The 21,689-nt window shown below is 41.8% G+C and overlaps 1 protein-coding gene across 1 annotated transcript; it reads right to left on the bottom strand.

The window, feature by feature from the left end:
• Positions 1-3,424: 3,424 nt before the first annotated feature.
• SUPV3L1 (Suv3 like RNA helicase) lies at positions 3,425-21,486 on the bottom strand. The gene is given in 18 exon segments (XM_066324345.1): positions 3,425-3,606; positions 3,608-3,861; positions 3,864-3,972; position 4,265; positions 4,345-4,493; positions 5,967-6,143; positions 7,605-7,685; positions 8,049-8,268; positions 8,931-9,024; positions 9,458-9,638; positions 10,039-10,130; positions 11,190-11,267; positions 11,574-11,685; positions 13,110-13,278; positions 13,834-13,948; positions 15,480-15,587; positions 15,858-15,935; positions 21,198-21,486. Coding segments are annotated over 18 exon segments (2,415 nt in total). The 5' UTR covers positions 21,457-21,486; the 3' UTR covers positions 3,425-3,468.
• Between the last annotated feature and the right edge of the window lie 203 nt (positions 21,487-21,689).

Raw genomic sequence — 21,689 nt, 5'->3', positions numbered from 1 at the left:
AAAGAGAAAATAAGCCACACAACCAGCCAGAAAGCACGGTTCACTTCTCCTCTATTCATCTTTTAATAACTGCTGGCTCGTTAAGTCAAGCCACTGACTTCCAAAGGGACTGTCTCTCTCCTCATTGTTTACCCACGCCATCCGAGTCACAACCCCTCTGGCCAGCAAAATTGAAAACATCACCTTTCAAGCTCCATCCCACTTTGATCCAGAGCTCATTGTGTCTGTAATGCAGTAGATTTATTTTTCATTCCCTCTTTTCTTTCTTTCTTTCTCTGACAGATGCCACTGGAAAAGGGTCTCAAAGATCTAAATGTTCCTAAACTGGCAGCAGGCTCTGTGAAATACCTGACACGTCAGAATTGCTGCGTAACTTGTTCACTCACCCCTGGTGCATCCAGCTTCCGGCAGGCTGTTGTGCAAGAAAAGACAAGACATTATCTCATTTCCACACAGACAGCAGTTCAATGAACCAAGGGGCCAACATCCAAAAGTGTCACAGCCATTTTGTACATATCCTGGCCAGGACAGGGGAACCCAATCCAGGCCCATGCGAACAGATCAGCTCCAAATGCATGCAGCTCAGAAGGCTGAGGTGATGTTTTTCCCTTTTTTTGAGCTGCACCCAAAAAAAATTATTCACAAACCTTCCCTCGCTGCTTTGCAAGGGCCAACAAGATTTTAAAATTGCAATGCCTCCCTCTCTACTTTCTTGGGCTGTTCTGCCTCCAAACCCCATCTCATAGCACAATGGAGAATCCTGAAGAGTCTGGTGCTCATCTGCCTCCCACAGCCTTGCAGTCAAAGGCCCGCAGAGAAAAGCTCATAGCTACAATGGGGAAACTCCAAAAAATTCTTGAGTACATCAGCTAAATGTGCCCTTGTTACCTCTAGAAAGAGGTACTGTATCAATAAGCATTTCATTGCGAGATAAACTCATTATCTTTGGTGAGGTATCAAAGGCAGCAGCAATGCTGGCTGCTAGATTTGCTACCCAGGTTAAAAAGGAGACAGTGGACAAGGCTACTAGTGAGTCATCAGAAGAGATCCTTCTGTTATATAGTTTATGATTCCCAGACCAACCCCTAGAACACAATACCCCGTCCCTGCAGTGGCAGCAGCTTCATTCCTCATTATATTCCCAGAAGTTCATCAAAGCTCAGGAGAGAAACGGATCCCCCATATTCACGCTTCCTGCATAGCCACTCTTAGTGCAAAAGGCACTAAAGTAAGGCAGAACACCCGAGACTGATGGGAACTGATGGGAAAAATCAGAAGAGATGGAAACAGCACAGACAGAACAGAGCACACTGGGCTTAAACGACAGAAGGATTTTACCAAGAAGTGCTGTTACAATCAGCATTTTACGTTTGAAGGACAGCAAATAAACAATTAATGAATAAACTTCCAAACATTTCTAATTTGAATGCCTGAAATTAATCTGGAAATCTGAATACCCGAAAACGGTTTTGCAAATGTGATTCCCAGATCAAGAGAACAGCACTGTTGTTGCTTAAAAATAAAGCTTCAGCACAGCCCCCAAGGCAGGTTAAAAATGGGTAGTTGGGTAACCCTGAACCACACCAGTCCAGATTGTACCACATGGGACCAATTTGGGCAGCCATTCTAATGAGAGTCAATGACAGCCACACCATTAGCTCAGAAGACAAGAAAACTTCCATAAAGTCAGCCTGGAAACGCCTGAATAAACTTCAGAGCTTCTACAACAGTTACTATGGAGTCACTATGGAACAACCAGCAAGTTAAGCAAAGTGCTAATCTCAGCAAAATACAATGCTTATAGTCATTAGCTTCTTTATTGCAAGGCTTGGTGCTGAAACACAAAGCTGGCTTACAGCCTGAAGTCCCAGACACTCTTTCCTTGCTCAGAAATACACACTAGTACTCAGCTTACTGTATGATTAAAGGATAACTCACCTAAACAGAAGCAAATCACAACATCAATGTGGGTCTTCGCAAGCCAACCTCACACACACTGGGCAGAGAAAACAGGAGTTGCCCATGGTGGACAACCAAGGTGGCTTCAAACAATGGTCTGCAGATTCACCCTGGATCTAGGGGAAGTGCAGTCCCAGGGGTAAGTGGGACAATGCATGCGGTCAAAATGTGCCTGCAGGCTTGAGCAAGTACCACTTCCCTTCCAGTGATTGTCAAGGAACAAGGAGGCACCCGATACCACTCCATGACACAGGCTGTGTGATAGCAGCAAATGCAACACATTTGTAAGGGTTAATGCAAGCTTGCAATCTGTGCAAGTGGTGTTCAGCAGGACTCTGGAAAGCAAAGCTGAGCTACTCATCCGCAAAACAGAAAATCCACAAGACTCACATGGCCATTGCCACACACAGAGCTGCTTGATTTTTTCTTGGGGGAGGAAAAAAAGACGGGGCTTTGCAGGGCAAGGATCTAAAACTTTCTCTTCCCACCATTACTGTACTGAAACCAGCAGGAGATCATGAGGACTAGAAACATTTACACACTGCTTGCCTTTTAGTAAACAACGATGACTTTCAAACTGCGGCAGATTTCTCTCTGAACAGCAGCATAAAGGATTGATACTAGGAGAAAGAAAAGAAGATTCAGAGCAAAACTTTCAGCCTGCAGAGAACACAGTTGATCACTTCAGAAAGTCAGGTATCTGATAGTGAAATTCAACCTGGTTCTTAAAGGTTTCCCAACATTATTAACACAAGCAGGACCTGTGCACCTGTACACAGCCAACCCCAGTATATGGCCAGTGTAGCATTATGCTCCTTAGGCAGCCCAGAAACATACACAAGTGTTGAACCCCATTTCTGTAAATACACAGCAGTTTCAGCATGATTCAGTACCTGTACTGGGAGCTCAAAAAGCACACACAAAAGCTGCTCACATGAAAACCAAATCACACAGTATCATAATTAACTGTCAGATTACAGAACTGAAACTCACTCCGAAATTCTTGTGGCCAGAATTCCATCACTCTCAACACATAACCATAAATGCTTTTCACCTCCTTCCACATTTTCACAAGACACAATGGTTAGAGGCACATGACTCCTATCACCATTCTGAGCCAATTTTGTTCCAGGCAGTTCATTATTTGCTTGTGGTCTGTTAAACTCCGCCCTTTGGGAAGGGGTGGAATGAGTAGCTAATTCATTACAATTGAAATATCTGACATTTATTGATGATGAGAAGATACCTTGCAAGAAGACAGCAAGTTGAAATTTTCACATAGCAGCAGATCATATGTTTATGCTGAACACCATGATTGAAAGAGTGTACAGCTGAGTGGTAAAAACAAACTTATGGCCTCTGAGCTTTTAAGAGTCCATCTCTCTGGGTGCTTCACATCACTGGTCATGGGAGAAGGAAAAACATCAAGGAGTGGCAGCAATGTACACATGAAATGCCAAAGAAGTTATTAAAATAGTATTTTATTTTATGAATAAAAATTAAACAGAATTAGGACTTGGTTCTATTTTCTCTTTTCCTTGTTTCCTTTGAAGTATGCTGATCATCCCTTTTTGAACCAATGCCATATCTACCATTCCTGTGCTGATCCTGCCACTCACTCTCCAGCTGTCTCAGCATTTCCTGTGTCCAGAAGTCCCTCCTGCAGCAATCTGTTGGCAAGAGATCCACGTCCATAGCTTTTCAGATCCTCCTGCCTGCCACCAAGCCGAGAGGGCCCCAAATTCTTTGCTCTTCTCAGTCCTGCAGCCTCCACTGCAATGGACAGTGCCTCCGTGGAGGCTGCACTGTGATGGTCTGAAACCACCTTGGCATCCTTCTGAGTCGTTGAGAGAGGAAAGTCTGACACAACTCCAGCTGTGCCAGGAGCAGCTGCAGACTGGATGCTCGGATCAGCTTTGTGATGTTGGAGACACCAATTTGTATAATGTCATCTAGTTTTTTCTGGATATCCCTTACAAGGACAGCGTCAGGGAACATATCCATGAAGCGGTACTGAAGAGAGGCAAAACAACACACAGTTAAACCTTCTCAACAGGACAAAAAGGGGATATATGCTAAGTAAAAAAAAAAAAAAATTATTAATAGTTGCTTACATGGAAGGTAATAGTATTTTAATTTGCATTTCAGCTGCTTCAGGCCCAGGATCACCTTGTTTCTACTTTTCTCTTTCTGTCAGTCATAAAATTCTGTCTGCAGAACTCACTCCCTCAACACTGCATTTGTCAAAATCCTCTAAAAGGCCAAAGAAGCCCATCCTGCACCATGTACGCATGGGCTTGAAAACACTGCACTTTTAGGATTGCAAATCTTAAATAATAGGAGAAAAAATTTAAAAAAAAAGGTTTTCAAGCACCAAGACAATACCTTAACCAAAGATAGAGGTCAAAAACATCATGCACAGCTTCAAGGTGTAGAAGTTCCTTGATGTTTTTTGGAGCAGCTAAGGGCCACTTGGTGTGCCTGCAGAGCCAGTCAAAAGTCAGAGGCTCATTTCTACTGAATTGTCGTGCAAACTGAAAAACAGCAGATTCGGTCAAATCCTCAGTTAGTCAGGAAAGAAATCCCCAAAGAGTTAAATTCCCCAGAATCTGTATACATAGAATACTCCATAAAAATACCTGCTTTGTTTTACACAACCCAAATGCCAGGCATTCTTTTCTTAATTACTCAACACAGGAGTCACTTCTCCTTCCCAGGGCCTCATTAACACAATTTGTTCATGGGCCATGCACAGAGTTAAGCAACAAAAGCACAGAGCTATCCAGAAAAGCGTAACACTGAAGGCATTTGATTTCATCTAGCAAAGCAGATGGACTTTGTGTCTTTTTTAATCCTCCTATTTGGTTTATTATCTTGTTTCGGGCTTGCCAGGGTTTAGAATATTAAATGTACTTCCTGGTTAGGAACACACTACCTACAAACCAACAGATTAATCTGCACTAGAAATCTGCTCTTCTGAAACTCAGACACATCAGCTCTTCAACTAACAGAAAAATAAGCCAAGTAAGATTTAAATCTAAAATTTTCAAAGTGTACTGATGCTTTGGAAGAACTGCTTCCTATCTGGCTGATGCTGAAGTGGGTTTTTTTGGCCAGGGAATGGGGCTTAAATTCACACAAGCATTCACAATAGCATACCTCCCTCTAACACATTATGCTCCTCTGCACCTTCACTACCTGGACTCCAAAAGATCAGTGTTTTCCTAATGAGGCACTTGATTCAACTCTTTGTGACATGAGGGCACTACATCAGTTTCATTTTACACTATTTCATTTTAAAACTTTAATGTAGTCTTCAAAAAAGGAACAATGGTAATGCCTCCTAACAAAGTAACAGTCCCAAGTGACATTATTAGCTAAACTGAAAAATCAGCTGACTATAAATTCTTCAAAATAATCACTCCAGGGGCACAGGAAAAAACAATTTATCCAGGCCTGAAAAGTAAAGTGACATAATTCTGAGAGCAACTGACAGCTCTATGTTTTCTGAAGTTTAAATTCTATGTAACTGTATTACAGCATCAGCAACCACCCTTAATGCCACATTTTCTTCTTTTGTTGACAAGCTAACAGCTCAAAGGAGCAGTAACTTGGTTTTTAATGACTGCTTTTAGGAACGCTATAGTGCAAAGCTTAACAATACACAAGTGACTAGGGAACACAACTCCTATCTCACTCAGTTTAGAGTTGACATACAAGGACAAGCAGTAGGATTTTCAGAGGTAAACAGCAGAGAAGTTATCCAAACTTTGACATCACAAGAACCACATCTCAGAACTTTGGTCAATAAAAATGGTGAAGAATTCAATACATGTCCAGATATTTTACATCTCTTATTCTACCCGTGAGCACTTAAAGAATGCTCTCAAATGTTCTGATGGCAAAGCCCCACAACAAATACGGCAGCTAGGTACAGTTCCAGTATATCAGAACCCTCTTGGTCCAATATAAACACTGGACTTTTTGAGGGGGGAAAAATAGCTGACCTTCAACAAAGTGGTACACACAAAAGGCTCTTTTCTGTTCAAGGGTGCAGTGCAGAAGACGTATCGTGATCGCAGATTTAGTGGAATGTGCTGAATCATATCTGCTAGAAATTTAAAGTCATCAATATTGCAGACAAAGTACATCCCATCAACCTGTGAGAGGCTCACAAAAATATCCTGTGAAAATAAAACCAAATGCAAGAGTGTTATTACAGGAGAGGGTTGTTAAACTTTGTCTTACCAAACCAAAAATTATTTATCGCGTTTGAAAGACTAGTTATACTGAAAGAACAATTAAAAACCATCAAATTTGACCACAGTTAATAATAAAGTGGGTAGGGGAGTTTGCCCTGCTCTTTCAGCAGAACATGCATTAAATTCTCCAACACAGGATCGGAGAAGACATAACACACTACACTTTACTCAAACACTTTCAGTCAGTTTTCCAATTAACAAAGTTCTAAAAGGGCATATTTTAGTTACAAAGAACACCATCACAGGAACCAGTTACCACGAAGTTTAGAAATTTCTCCAGGTTTGTCACTTAGCATGACCCAAAAAGCTAACTTTACAGGATCCAATTCAATAATTGAGGTATTTTTAGCTCAATGCCAGGATCAGATCTATTTAGGAAAAGCTAAACATAGAAATCCAATAGAGGAGTTCAAAGAAAATATGAAATGTACTCAAGGTTTGGAGAAAGGGAAAATGCAGTGCACCCTACAGGGGGAATTTATGGGCTCCCAAAATTAATTCTCTAATGTAAATACTTGAAAGATTTTTTTAAGAACATCTTTAAAGAAATGCTGAGCTTTTAATTAAATATGTGCCTGAATATATAAGAGATCAAAAACAACACAAGGTTTTTATCTTAATACCACTATGCTAGTCCAGAAATTGCTAATTTAAAAATTTAAGGATGTGTAGTTACTGTACCAAGCTAAGTCTTTCAGGAGGTCTCCTGGGATAATCTTTTATTTAAGGTTAGAAATATACATTTTGCTACATAACAGCAGATCAAGCAGGAACAATAATGTGGATTTAAAACCATGAAAGCTGCCAAGGATATCTCACTAAAGCTGTGATAACTTTTTTCAATACAGTATTGGAATCTTAATTTCTACTTGATAATGTTTAAGTACATCCAAGAGGAACTAGTATCTGTCTAAATATGATCCCACAAAATCAGTTTTCTAAAAGTTAAAAACACCCTGTTTTACCACAAATCCACAGAAACAAGAAAAAAAAAATCAGGTATCTTTCAGATATGTGGAAATCTCACATGATCAGTTTCTCTGGAATTTTCAAATAATTTATCTAATTTTAGATCTCTAATCTTCAGCCTCAGACTGAAATGTCTACATTAAAATTCAGAAAAGTTGGAATGAAAAAGCTGCTGCACAGTTTTAGACATGTCTAAAATGACTGACACGTTTCAACAGCTTTCAGGTTTATAGTGGCACAGAAAAGTTAAACATCCTAAACCTATATGCAGTCACTTGTGTGGCAGAGAGAAGAATCCAATCAATAAAACATACACACAAGGCTGTCTGTCAGGTCCTCCCATGGGCAGGTTTGTACAAAGCTATTAGTGATACTTCATTTTAAAGCAGAAGCTAATATTTTGGTCATTCTTACAATTAAGTTGGATAGAGTGGCATCAGGAAGATGATAAGCAAACATTTCGATCTGCTCAGGAGTAGGATGTAGGCCAGCTGCCTAAATGGAAAATAAAGAAAAAAAAACTTCCATTATTTCTCAATATTGTTTTCAAGTTAACGCAACAAAAACAACATACTGAAAGACAAAATGCAAGAAACCAAAGCACCCTGCAGACTTCAGTTTATTTAGCACACTTAAGAACTTCTGTGCTTGAGCTTTGAATTCTTAGAAGAGCTGATTCAACACAAAAGCAACACTTCAAGTCTCCAAATGGGACATACATCCAAAGTCATTCTGGCACAATACAACCCATTTTTATTACTAAATTGCAAACAGACAGAAGGAAAAATAATTCGGGATCGGAATATCATAAGCCAGCTGCAGAGCACATCTGTATAAACTGGGTACTGACGTTCTCACCTTGACAGGGGGCACAGCCTCACTCAGAATTTCCTTCAGCCGCACGAGGTCATCGCGATGCATTGTGGTGACTTCTCCCTGTTTGAAGGAGGAGCCAAAACGCCCAGCCCTGCCTGCAATCTGCAGAGCCTGGGAGGTGGTAATGGAGTCTATTTCCTTCTCTCCCTTCTCATTGACAGTCGGCTTTACTATGGAGTTAAAAATTATTCTTCTGATACACCTGAAACATTTCAACAAAAACAAAGGCAAATCATTTTTTGCAAATTACTTCCAATATGAAGAATTAAAGCTTTTGCTTTTTATAAGCTTTTTTCTCCTCTATAAATTAGGGTATCACTGATACTACTTATGGACACAGTATACTCTAAAGGGCAGGAGAAGGCTACTGGCTAGTTGCAGGAGAATCGTCATCTCTGCATACATCACTCACAACCTAATCACCTCCCAGTCCATTCACCACCACCTGCCTCAGTAGTTTGTAGCAATGTGACTGCATGTCCTTCACTAAAGACATACATCTGACACTGGCCTGAACTTGCTCTGTATTTCAGAAATGCAAGAGAATGACAACTCTGATAACCTAGCACATTTGACTCCAGTTGATCCAGTAGGCCCTGTTAGCCATGGCCACATATCACACTGAATTGTGTGAACACGCCAAGGGAGCCATTTAATTCTTGGAATCAGTTTTAAAATTAGAGCTTAGTTCTGCCTAACTAAATTGATTGCTACTTCAAAAGTGAAATGTATGTACTGTGTTATCTAGACACAGCAGATATTTAGATGAGTTAGTCAGACTAGGGAGACAAAAAGCAAGGAAATTCATGTGGCTATCGCACCCGAAGGAAAATAAACATACCGTAACCTGCTGCAAGTACTTACAAATTGAGTCCCATTCCAATTGCATCTGTAGCAACTAAAATTTTGCATGGATCATCAGGATCATTGAATTTCTTTGCCTGTTCAAGCTTTGTTCCTAAAACAGAATGACAGAATACGTCACATAGCAAACTTCATACAAAATAAAGACAATGAATCACTAAGTCCAAAGTCGTTATAATAGGCTGAGGAAAAAAATAAATAAATAGGTATTTGATTGGTATTTGGCTGCAGACTGGGGGAAGGGGCAGAAGGGATTTAAATCATCTCCAGAGCTGTGGACAGACCTCATTTCATTATATCTATCTGTGAAGATCAAAATTAAGTACATAATAAAGGCCTAATCCCAAGATTAAAACACCAGCCAATGAAAGCTGATTACTTTCTCTAGATATAATACAGAGAAGCAAAACTAGGAAACTTGCACTGCTTTATTTTAAAATAAGGAAAGCAGTACAAGGGGTGTTTTTCCTAAGAAAAGTAGCAAGAAACAGAACACTTCTTAAACAATAAAAGCCAGAGTGCTTTACCTGGTGGCAGACTGCCATATATGACAGCACATTCTAATCCTCTTGCTTCAATCTGTCGGCTGACAGAGTAAATGTCATTCTTACTGAAACAGACAATGCAGTCCCCAGGACGAAGGTTATCCAAGGACTCCAAGGCATAATCCAGCACAGTCAGAGGAGTCAATCTCTTGTAGTTTCGGACCTAGAATTCAAGTTGTCAAAGATGGTATCTTTTTGAACTCAAATTCCATCATAACAGGACTAACTATCAATATATCCTGTAAAGTCAGCAAACTCGAAAGCACTGTGCCCTCCTGGAAGATCAGAACTGTAAATGCCCATAAACAGCTGTACCAGCTACAGCATCTCCTGAAGGGAACTCATCAAACCACTTAGCTTCTTCCAGAAAAACAGTATCACTGTTTGAAAAGAGAAAGAAAGAACTTTGCAACATCTTTGCTTGATAGAAATTGAGAAACATTTTAAAAAGACTTCCTGCAGGATAACTTTGAGCAGGGATACCCCCAAAACTCCCTACAATTTTGCCGTTTCACAGCAAAGAGAACCTTATGTTCTGTTCATAGCTTCTCAGAGTTACTTACTTCAACTTCCTCCCCTGTAGTGTACATGAGCTCGGTCACCAAGTCAATAGCAGCAGGTTCTCCACAAACGTGGATTTCTTCTGCACAGAGGCCTAAATAAGGTCCAGTGAAATAAAAAGGAAAATGTTACTTGTTTATATACAACAGTAGCTTTAGGTGGCTCTTAAGGTAACAAAAAATTGTATTTTGGTTGCTAAACACAATGAAGACTGTATTTCACCTCCTTCGAGGACCCAAACCTCCACCTAAAGCCTCTCCCAAAATTCACTATTTCCCTAGAGCTGCTCTTCATCTCTTACCAGCAGCTGATATTGACAAATCATCAGTGTGATAATCAGAGCAGCCAATACCTCACTGCACCCTCTTGGCCAAAACAAGAGGTACCCTCAGCCACTGAAATGGAGCAAAGCTTTGAGTATGTTTTATTAACTACTTATGTTTTACTAACTCCCAAACCATAGCAGAACTGAGGAGTTTTGTTTTCTGCATGAATTCACCTCTAATTCAGTCAGAACAGAAAAGGGAAAAACAGGAAGTAAAGGAAGTGTGACAAATCTGCTAAACTCAGAATCAAAAGCAACAAAAGGAAGGGTCAAGAGAGAATCAGATTCCAAACTTCTGTTCCAAATGCAAGGAAAAATGTTTCAAAAAATTCCTCTAGAAAAATTCTAAATTATCAAAATAATTCTTCTAAGAACATAACAGACTGATGCAGCTCTGTAAATAAGCCATTTGAAATTAACACTATAAATATTTAAAGTTTACCATTATTTAGCAAAATCTCTACAAAGGTAGTCTCTTGAAAACTGGTGCTTTAATTGAACAGAAAAGCATACTTCTTGGAAATAGTCAGTGTAAAAGGACAGCACAATGTAGTAACGAGTCCCTATTATCCAAGGAAGGAAAAATAAAAGAGGCATCTGAATAAAATTTTAAAAACCTATTCATTAAATAAAACATGACAAATCGCTTCCTGTCATGCAGACAAATCATTTGAGGCATAGTATCTCTCTAACTTGCTGTAAGAAGACATGAAGAAGAAATACTTTTATTTTGCATCACATATTATAACCATTAATGACTATGCTGACTTCTAACCTTCAATTTCATGTGCCATTAAGCAATTTCATTGCCAACACAAACAAGCTTACCTAGAAGGGCTCTTGTCCAAGCCCAGCCTCTGGCAGGATCTCTGATCATCTGAATTTCATCAATCACGGCAACTTCATCTTAAAAAAAAAAAACCAAAAAAAAAAAACAAAAACTGATGCACCAAGGAAGAGCATCTAGAACAGCAGTACAAGACACAAAGGAACTGAAGGAACTCCCAGGTTTCCCAAAAAAGGCTGCTCAAATAAAGCTAATTCTCTATCACCAAAAAGCTATCCTGACATGACCCAGGTTTCTTGAATTGCTCTATCATAGTTCAGGAATTGTTCAAGTAAGAGTAAAAAAGAGCTCAGCTACTTTTGAGTCCAAGCAATAACACACACAAGGACACCACAGATAGGACAGAAACAATTATGAATACTTACAAGGTGTATTAGTGCTGCACATCTCAATGGTACAAGCAACATGGGGAGCCTGTCTGGCGTTTTCACTGGCAAACACACGCTCTTCTCCCGTCACCAGGTCACATGGCACATTCTAAAGGCATTCAGAAATCTCAGGTTAAGTTTCTTGAACATAAAAGAGGACAGGAACAGTTTCTTACAGTAGTTTCTAGGACAGTGTAATAGAAGCTATCCAGGAAATAACTAGTAAGCCTTGAGAGACTTGTGCGTTGTATTTAAGTCCTATCAGAGACTTTTCATTAATGAAAAGGTGGTATCTGTAATTAGACACCTTCCCCTACTCCTGTAGGAGGTTACATCTTCCCCTGAGCATTTCAAAGCTGCCATATCTGCCCCAAAAGAACTGTTAGAAGAGTACAAGGGGGCTCATATAGCAAGGCTCAGGTGCAAAAGAGCCTTGCCAGCTCCAGCTCCTTCGGCAATGGCCCTGCTACCTTGTACTCGCACAGCAAGAACTCAGAGGACCAGTAAGATGAGAATTAGCTGTGAGAGACAGCTGAGGCCACCACCCTGCACTCACTGCTGCTGATGGCTAGTCCATCCATACCTACAGCTACCTGCAGAGCCCTGCTGGAAGCCCTCTTTAAGCCCCAAGGGCCTAAACATGATCCAGGAGCTGACAACTGAAAAGTTCTCACACACACTAAACACACGGGAGAAAAGTTCAGTAGCCACTAGCAAGGAACATCACTGCTTGGTACCCACAGTCACTCTGTGAATGCATGTGGTACATTACAGCTATCTCCTAGGACAAGCCAATCTTGCTGATGTGTTGCTCAGACAGACTGACAACAAGAGCTACAAATTCCACATCAAAAAACCAGAAATCACAACATCACTACTGTACACACACACTGCGCTGTGTTAACACGTTATATGTGGTTGTAGCTTCAGAACTGGTCTGCTTCTCCGCAGCTGGAAACACACCAGTGAGGAGGCTCCAAAAATATGCCAGAAGCAATATAAAACACTAATGAGAATTTCCTCTAGGGCCTTAATATACAGCACTGCTCTTCAACTCAACACATCTGAATCTGCAGAATTTTTCAAGGACAGTGAAATGAAATATATTTATACATTGAAGCAAAAGGTTGAGGTGAGTTAAGCAAGGATAATTTTTTGTATACAAGCTATAATAAAGGTCATGGGCAAAAGAAGGCATGGTCTCTATGCTGAAAAATCTAATAGGAGAACCTGGATAACCCAGGGAGCAACAAATTCCCGAAGAACAGAGGCAAGTTACGGAGATTACTGCATGTACTCTGGGTACAGCATTATTCCACTTGGGGAAAAGATGTTGAATTCTGCTCCTAAAGCAGGAATGCACAACTGATTTCACATGAGCTGACACCACTGCAAAGCAAAAAAGGCTTTGCACTGCACTGCTCAAGCACAGGGCTCCAGGGACCAGCCGGGGCCACTACAGGACTTTACAGATACGCATTCATGAGACTGTTCCAGTACTAAGGATCTTGGTAAGTAATATGACATACTGACAGCATCATTACTCTTTTGGAAGATCTCATGAGCCAGGAGTTTTAGTGGACCGCAGTATATTCCAGATTTGGCTGACAAAAATCTCTGGATAGCATGGTAAGTTTTTCCACTGTTTGTAGGACCGGCATGGAATATTATCTTTCTCTGAATAGCCCTGGCATCTGGATACCTAAATCAAAGACAAAATAAAGCAGATCTGTTGAACATTTATCTGGATACTGATTGAGAAGAAAGTGGAAATTAGCTTAAGCATTTATTTATTAATAATTTTAATGTGTGTTGAAAGCAGAAATATCAAGTTCTTAGAGACAGTATAAAGAGGTTACTGTGTCTTACCCATTGATCTCCTAAGTCATGCAATGCTTTCAAAGATTCAAAGTGAAATTCACACATTGCATTCAAAATTCTCATTATTACTGCAATTCTCTCTCCTTGAGCTTATCAATATTTTAATGTTTTGATGTGCTACCTCCCAAACATATTGTCAGAAAACATCTTCCTGGAAAGCCACACCAATTTGGCATCTTTCATAGCTGATATAATCTTATTTTCTTTTTAATTCATTGTGATGCAACTTGTAAAAAATACAAGAGTTCCCGACACAAATTGTTGTAAAAACAGAGAAAAGAACTGAAAACGTAGCATAATTACATACAAGTCCATAGAATATGAAATTCTATGACACTAAGAAAAGAAAACAATGCAGCCACTTCACCACACTGACCAGTTGGGTGGCAGCCTCAGATCGCTGATCTTGCGCAGATCATCCATGCAGTCCAGCATTGGAAAGATCTGCTTTGCATGCCTCAGGAAAAATGGAAATAGATCATCCACGTGACCTAGAAGAACAAATCCTCTTCAGAAACATTGTGTGCTTATCTGAGTGTAATAATAATAACAATCATTCATAATAAACTTAGAAAAAAAAATTTCTACTACTTCTATCCTGCACTTACGTAATCCTTTCAACTTCTGTCTCTCTATAAAGTTCAATAATATCTCAGTGGCAGAAAGGGAAACTAACACAAGTACATGGACTCATTTAGCAATGGAATACATATATTATTGAAAAAAATGCATCTCATTTCAGTGTATTCCCTCTGCTCAGCTTACTAGCCCACAGAACTTCTAAGTAAAAATGAGAAACTGGAAATGCTAAAGAACAGGGAGGGGACGAGGGAGAGATTTTAAAGTGCTTTTATGAATAAACGAAGCTGCAATGAAGATTTGCAGCTTCTCTAAGCTACCGAGGCTTATGATGCTGACTCCAATTTCTAAGTTTCCAACTCCTAGGAGAGAAAATAAAAATACTAAAATCAACTCAGAAGACAAATTCAGGTTCATTTTTCTGAATGTTTGCAGAGTACACATGTGGGCCTTAAAGGTCTCATTTCAGGTCCCACTTCTACTGTCCAGCTCTCAGGGAATTTCAAAGAACAATCTTGATCTAAAAAACTGTTATTAGCAAACATACACACACAAAAAGAACATGCAGTGGTTTGGAGTAGTTTTGTTTGGGGGGGAGGGGGCAGGGAGATGTTCTATTTTGGAGGAGGTTAAATCGAGAATTATTATTCAATGACTAAAAATTATTGTGGAAATTAAAAAAACCCTATATATCTAATGATCATCTTTGGACAAGCAAACTCAGATTAAAACTTTTAGTATTTCTCTACATGAGTTATAAGGCATAATGCTCATATATAACCAAATAAGGAGTGGAAACAAGAAAATCCTGTGGAACATTTTATGCACAAGAAACGTAATGAGACAATTTCCTACGATGGCCAACATTTAAAATCTACACTTTTACATTTTAAGACAAAACTAACAATCACTGCAACCTTTAAAATCCCATCATTAGAATACACACTGTACAGCTCAAACACTAGAGAAAGCGGATTCTGCTGTTCCCAGCTGGCATCATCTCTCAGTTCAGTGCTGTTAAGCACAACACAGGATGCACTAAGCAGGCAAACACACCTCTGAGTGCCACGGGGAAACAGAGCACTGCCACAAAGCTGCCCCTAAAGCCACCAGCCAGGAGAAAGCTCTGCAAGTGCCCCCTAGTGACTACTGGATTTTCAAGAGAGGGATAAACAGAACAGCACTGTTTTCATTTCAGCCATGAACAAATGCTGTAAAACAACAGGCTGCTTCCTGCTAACACCTCCACATCTTTCATCTCCACTTCAGAAGATTTAAGAACTGAACATTCTCTAGGATGGGCACAAATGTTTCTGATAGGGAGGCAGGGATTTTTAATCTCTCTGACAGTATAGTAGGGGGTCCAGAGGTATGTACGTAAGTATACAGAGGAAAAACAAGGTAAAATGCACATTTTATTTTACAAGCATTCCAGATACTTGCCTGCACCACAGCATATATCATTGAGAATAATATGCAAATCAGCACTCACAGAACTGGATTCCATGATATACTTCCTAAAGCTTATAAAGGCTTGGTGAAAGAGGCGAGCTGCAAAACAACAACAACAACAACAACAGGAACAAAATTAACGTGGCCAGGATCAGGAGAGTCTCTTTGTAAACCCCCCAATAAAACCCTGAAGCAGTTCATTGAAAACTTAAACCTTAATATAAGCTATTAAAAGTAAACATAAAGGTTATTTGAACTAAGTGACAGAGGCAATGTAAAGAAGCAGTGTTGTGATAAGATCACATCTAATACCATATTTGAATTAAAACAGATTTCACATTAAAATATTATAAACTTAAAACATCTTACCATCTAGTCCATGTTCTGCTCCTAGTCTTTGAATTTCTTTTCTTTTGTAGAACTTGTTTAAGTTTTTCAGAACTTCACCTGTAAAAAAAGAGTAACTTTTTTTTTCCAGCTTCCTCAAAATTAAATCACATTCTCCTGGCTTGGAGTTCTGAACATGGCCCAAGGATCCTGGCCTGTAGTCTTCCTACGCTGGAGAGAGGGAATCTTTCCATGCTGAACAGACTCAAATGAACTCTCCCTAAATCAAATACAATCAGTGAGTGAGACTGGGACTCTCGTGGAAAAGGAAAACCTCCAACTGCAGCAGAGTAAGAACTGCCATGAAGATGGTGCCAGCCATCTCCCCTGGTACTTGATATGAAATCATAAAGATGGAAACATGCAGCTAACAAGTCATGGAACAAACTAATTAATGTTTTGGGGTGGGTTTTTGTTTGCTTTTTATCAGCACCTGTCAGGAGGTTTTAATGTGAAAAGCAAATCTGCATGAACTACTTGGTGACAGCTTTTAATCAACATCCTGAGGTACATGCTTCCCTCCATCCTGCTTTCAAGACAGACTCTTCAGAAAGATCAGGTAAACCAAAGTATTCTTTCTTTTCTCAGGTTAAATAAAAGGAAGGAAGAAAAATCCCAGAGTTTCTTCATATATATCACAAATTACTGAGCTTTCTTTGAATAAAATCTTATAAACTTACTCATAGACTCTTTCCCTCCCCTAAAAGGCAAGCTCACTGTTGCAACAAAACTGTATTTACTCAAGTACATGCTGATTTTAGTTCATTAAATTTAGTTAGTTAGAAGACAGTGCAAAAAGATGTGTCCCCTTTCCATCACCGGCAGATCAGAAATTCACAAAAAATCTAGGAAATATCATGAATACCTATTAATCAGTTTACACCATTCTTAAAACTCAAGTCTATGAACCCTGCATTACAAAATGCTGGGAGTGATAAATGCAGCACACCCTGGATGCCAGCACAAGTCACTGAACACAACTGTCAAGCTCAACTCTCTGCAACTCACTCCGTAACTGTCTGACATGGCATGGAAAACTTCACATGAGATCAACTTTAAATTATTGAAAGATTGCCTTTCTAACAGAGACAGTCTGAAACATGGGGTTAGAAACTAGAGGATATTAATCATAAAAATTAGAAGAATACTGATTAAAGGCTAGGCATTCAGATGGTGTGTATCGCTGCTCTTCGAAGGAAGAGACAGGGCTGTGTGCAAGAACAGCAAAGAGAAATACAAAGATGCCTGATAAAGGGGGGTTGTTTACCAGAACAAAAGACAAGAATGCAAGATGACCAAAGACACTGAGATACTGAAGGCACCTTGAGCCCCCAGGACCAGATAAACCTGGTCTTAGAGCCTGGACTATAACCAGAGGATCAGGGGGCATGCACAAGACAGCAGGGTCAGAAGTTCATCTCTGAGGAAGACTATCCTTCTTCATCTCTGAGATCCCCGGGAAGACCACCAGAGACACCTGCGCAGGCACAAAGGGCCGATAAGATAATTAACATACGAAGCGGGGAGAGGAGGAGCCAAGGAATGTATATGCATAGATGTATTGCAAAACTTGATCCATATGCAACATTCTCGAGGTTAAAGGAGAATAGGAGTGAGTGAGGGGTGGGCATGCCTTTGGGAGCTATCCCACATTGCGCCCAGCGCTGAATAAATCACATCCCTACTTTAAAACTCACTTTGTCTCTGAGTTTTAGAGTCTTTCAGCGTGTCAAGTCCACTTGGCACAATGAAAATCACCAGCTGACAAGAATAGAGCAGATTTAAATGCACATCCCATACCCTGTGCACAGCTACAGGAGTCTTTTAATGGATTAACTCATGATCTGAAATGTTCCCAAAGACAACGAAGAAGCAAGGGCACCAGCAGGATTATATTTCCCAGGAAGGCATCCACACTCCTGTTTAAGGGCCCCGAAATCAAAGGCAGACTGGAAAACAGTGCAGTATAAGCAAGCACAGGGCTCAATGCTCTTCAGAGCTTCCCTAGGAAGCTCTAGCAATTAACACATCAGCCGCAGCTAAATTCACAGCCCATTGGCCTGAGTACAAGATTAAAAGGTCAATGCAAAAACATGTTTCTATCCAAGGCAACATGATATTGGGACCATGTCGCCCTACAACCAAGGTCAGGATCCTTCCTAAGCACAAATACTTGTCCTAACAGTAAGGTAAATCTAAACAAAATAAAGCTGGCATTGCAGCCCATGTGAGCTTATTCAACTGTACATACACACTCAGGACCTCTGAGTCCTGTCTCAATCATCACCCTTTTCACCACTCACTCCTGTTTTGAGATTTCCCCTTATTTACCATTCTGTCACTCTAGAGCTGTGTTTAAGCTCTTACTCCTCCACGACTGACTTCTCAGCAGCATTTTTAAGGCACTCTGCAAAAGGACAGCCCAACTGCGGTAAATTCAGAAATCACGCAGTTAGTCTCCAACGTATTGGATTCATGTAGATGTTTCAACCCTGTTTGCAGGAAGAGTTTTGAGTCATTTCCCTGTATCTCTGATGGCAACAATCCACCGCAGTCAGGCTGTGGGCTACCACTGGGGCAGCTGAAGTGCTTTATTTTAGAATTCCTCCCCAGCTATTAGACTCCCACTGTCCAGTCCAAGCAACCTCGTGCATCTAACTAAGCCCCCGTTCAGGCATCTCCTGTTCCTGCCATGTGACCTGCTGCCCATACCTGGTCTTTCCTGGTATTTCCCACAAGTAAAGCACAGCCCCATGGTGTGACAACTGAAGCCACAGAACTGACACTCAATGGCAACTGATACAGAAGATAGACGCAGCAAAACTGAAAGCATTCATCAGCACCTATGGGGTACACTTCCTATGAAGTCATGGAAAACAGAAGCAGTGAATTAATTCCAGGTCTGTTATGAAGTTTTTACAAAACTGACTTTACAAAAATAAGCTTCTAAAAAGACCTTTAGTCTTTCTAACAGTATTTGACTAATGTGAAAACTATAATCACTCTCACTTGAGCAAGTAACAAGCTAAAAAGATGATTCACACTGGAATTCCTAACAAGGTTTCTTCACAAGCTGTAACCAGAAAGCTCATAAATACACATCTTTCTTTACTGAATCGAGTTCAGTACTTGGCAGCAGAATCTGACAAAGTATCTTAATTTAAAATACTAAAACAAAACCTGATGCATAATACTGTGTGTGGTTAGAATGCGAAGGGTAAAGCAGAGGAAGACTATTTATTTCATTTCTTAAAAACGGCTACATGTTAAAGGAGGTCTTGCCCAGTCTTCTCTAACACTACTGGGTTTCAAAAGACCAATACTTCAAAATACATTATTGTTGTCTCAAAATACTGTTGACAGCAACAAAGAGAGCACTAGAGGCTAATAAGCCAGATGAGCACCACACAGGTCAGCTGGCTGCTATTCCTTGACAGTCTCACATGGAGGAACATCAGGCTGGCTGAAGTAGTTAATGTTCACCTGTGCAAGCACACATAATTTTAGCCAATCTGTTTTTTCTCAACAACTTAACAAAGACCAAATAGAATCTCTGCTTATTTTCCCAGAGCGTTTTAGTAGTAGTTTTGAAAAAATCCAACACAACAGCTCCTCTAGTAACTGAGATAACAGGTAATGCACAAGTAAGAAGCCATCAGTCATCTTTATTGGCATCTGAGGAATGCACTATCCACATAAAAGGCAAGTCTGATGACACTGATTTTTGCATTACAGCTGTTCAGGATTCTTCATCCTGACTAGGGTTTTTTTAGCTTTCATGGCCAGGTATTCTTTTCTCCACAGTTCTGAACAACTAAGATCATTTGCCCATGCTCCTATGCTCTGGAGTTAAGACAAATAATATGTCATCAGAACACTTAATTAGGAGAAGATATGAAAAAGATTTCTGTTCACGACCTTAATGCTTTCAGGTCAGCAAACACCAAAAGAATCAAGAACTTGTCTCTTATTTACCAAATCTTTAAAGATCATGGAGTCATAAGAACACAGAACTATCTGGGTTGGAAGGGACCTTAAAGAACATCTCTGTCCAGTCCCTTGTCATGGGCAGGGACACTTTTCATTACCTCACACTGCTCCAAATCCCAACCAACCTGGCCTTGGACACTTCCAGGGATGATGCAGCCACAGCTTCTCTGGGCAGCTTATACCATTGCCTCACCAACATCACAGGGAAGAATTTTTCCTAATCCTCAATCTAAACCTAACCTCTGTCCATCTGAAGTCATCATTCACTTTTGGTCTAGGCACACTCATACGCAATCTCTTCTGTCTGTAACACCAATATTTGAGGAAAGTTCAGTTCAGATTAAGCCTTTTAAGTTCAGATACAGTTATGGTTTTGGAATGCACAAGATTGTAGTTTGGCTGCAGGACCTGCCCCAAGCCAAATGCCTTCACTCTGACTGTGCCAAAACAAAGAATGGAGGAAGCAAGACAGCGGAGGGTGTCCTCCCACAGGCCCTAGTCAATCACAGAATATACCGAGCTGGAAGGCACCCACACGGATCATGCCCTGTACAGCGCATCCCCAAGAATCCCAGCACATGCAGGTGTCATCTCACCCACTTCACCTTCACGGGCACAATTAGCTACACCGGTCAGACAACCTGCAGGGAAGGAGCCCCAGCTCTTAAGGGAGAAGGCCTTTCTGACCCCAGGAAAGGACCCAAGAGCAGCAGGGGTCACTTCCCTCAGCCCTCAGGAGGGTCACGAAATCAATTAAGCTGGAAAAGACCTCTACGATCATCGAGTCCAACCTATGACTGAACAACATCTTTTGCACCAGAGCAGCGCACTGAGTGCCCCATGAAATCTGTCCTTAAACACCTCCAGAGATGGTCACTCCACCATCACGCTGGGCAACCCCTTTCAATATTTAATCACTTTTCCTGTGAAGAAATTCCTCCCAATGTCCAGCCTAAACCTCCCCTGGCACAGCTTGAGGCCGTTTCCTCTTGTCCCGCCGATGTCCCCTAGGAGCAGAGCCCGACCCCCATCTGGCTGCAGCCTTCTGCCAGAGAGCTGTAGAGAGCGAGGTGTTCCTCGAGCCTCCTCTCCTCCAGGCCGAGCCCCATCAGCTCCCCATCACGTTTTTGCTCCAGCCCCTTCCCAGCTGCGCTGCCCTTCTCCGGACTAGCTCGAGCTCCTTAACGTCCTTCTGAACCGAGCGGCCCAGAACCGCGCGAGGTGCGGCCTCACCAGCTCGCCTCCGGTGCTGGCGGGCAGAGGGCGGGCGAGGCCTCACGGTGGGTGCCCGAGGACCGCCCTCCGTCCCCTCACGGTCCCGACCGCACTCACCCTTGTCGAGGGGCCGCGTGAGCTCGGCGCCCACGTCTTCTTCGCCCGCGCCGCCGAGGCCCGGCTTCAGCGGCACGGGCACGAAGAGCGAGGTGTCGGGGGCGCGGGAGGCGCCGCCGTCCCCGGAGGAGGCCGACGATGAAGACGATGCCGAGGACGCGAGGGGACGCGCACGGGGAGCGATGCCGCCATGTCGGAGCGCGAGCCCCGCGCGCGCCTGGAGCCGCCGCAGCAGCAGCGGCCACGCGCTGCGACTCATCCGCGGACAAGGGCGGCGGCGCGCGCCCACCGCGTCATCGGCCCGCGCCCGCCCCGCCCACCGCGTCATCGGCCCGCGCCCGCCCCGCCCACCGCGTCATCGGCCCGCGCCCGCCCCGCCCACCGCGCGTGCGCGGCCCCGCCCCCGCCACTCCCCCCCCCACACCGCCGGGAGCCCTCAGGGGCGGCAGCGCCCCTCAGACACACACAAGCCGGGTTTAGTGAGAATACAGC

The sequence above is a fragment of the Sylvia atricapilla genome, chromosome 8 (genome assembly GCF_009819655.1).
Source record: "Sylvia atricapilla isolate bSylAtr1 chromosome 8, bSylAtr1.pri, whole genome shotgun sequence".
Taxonomy (NCBI): Eukaryota; Metazoa; Chordata; class Aves; order Passeriformes; family Sylviidae; genus Sylvia; species Sylvia atricapilla.
Note: the sequence above shows the minus strand (reverse complement) of the source record. Positions and strands in the feature narration are given on the sequence as shown.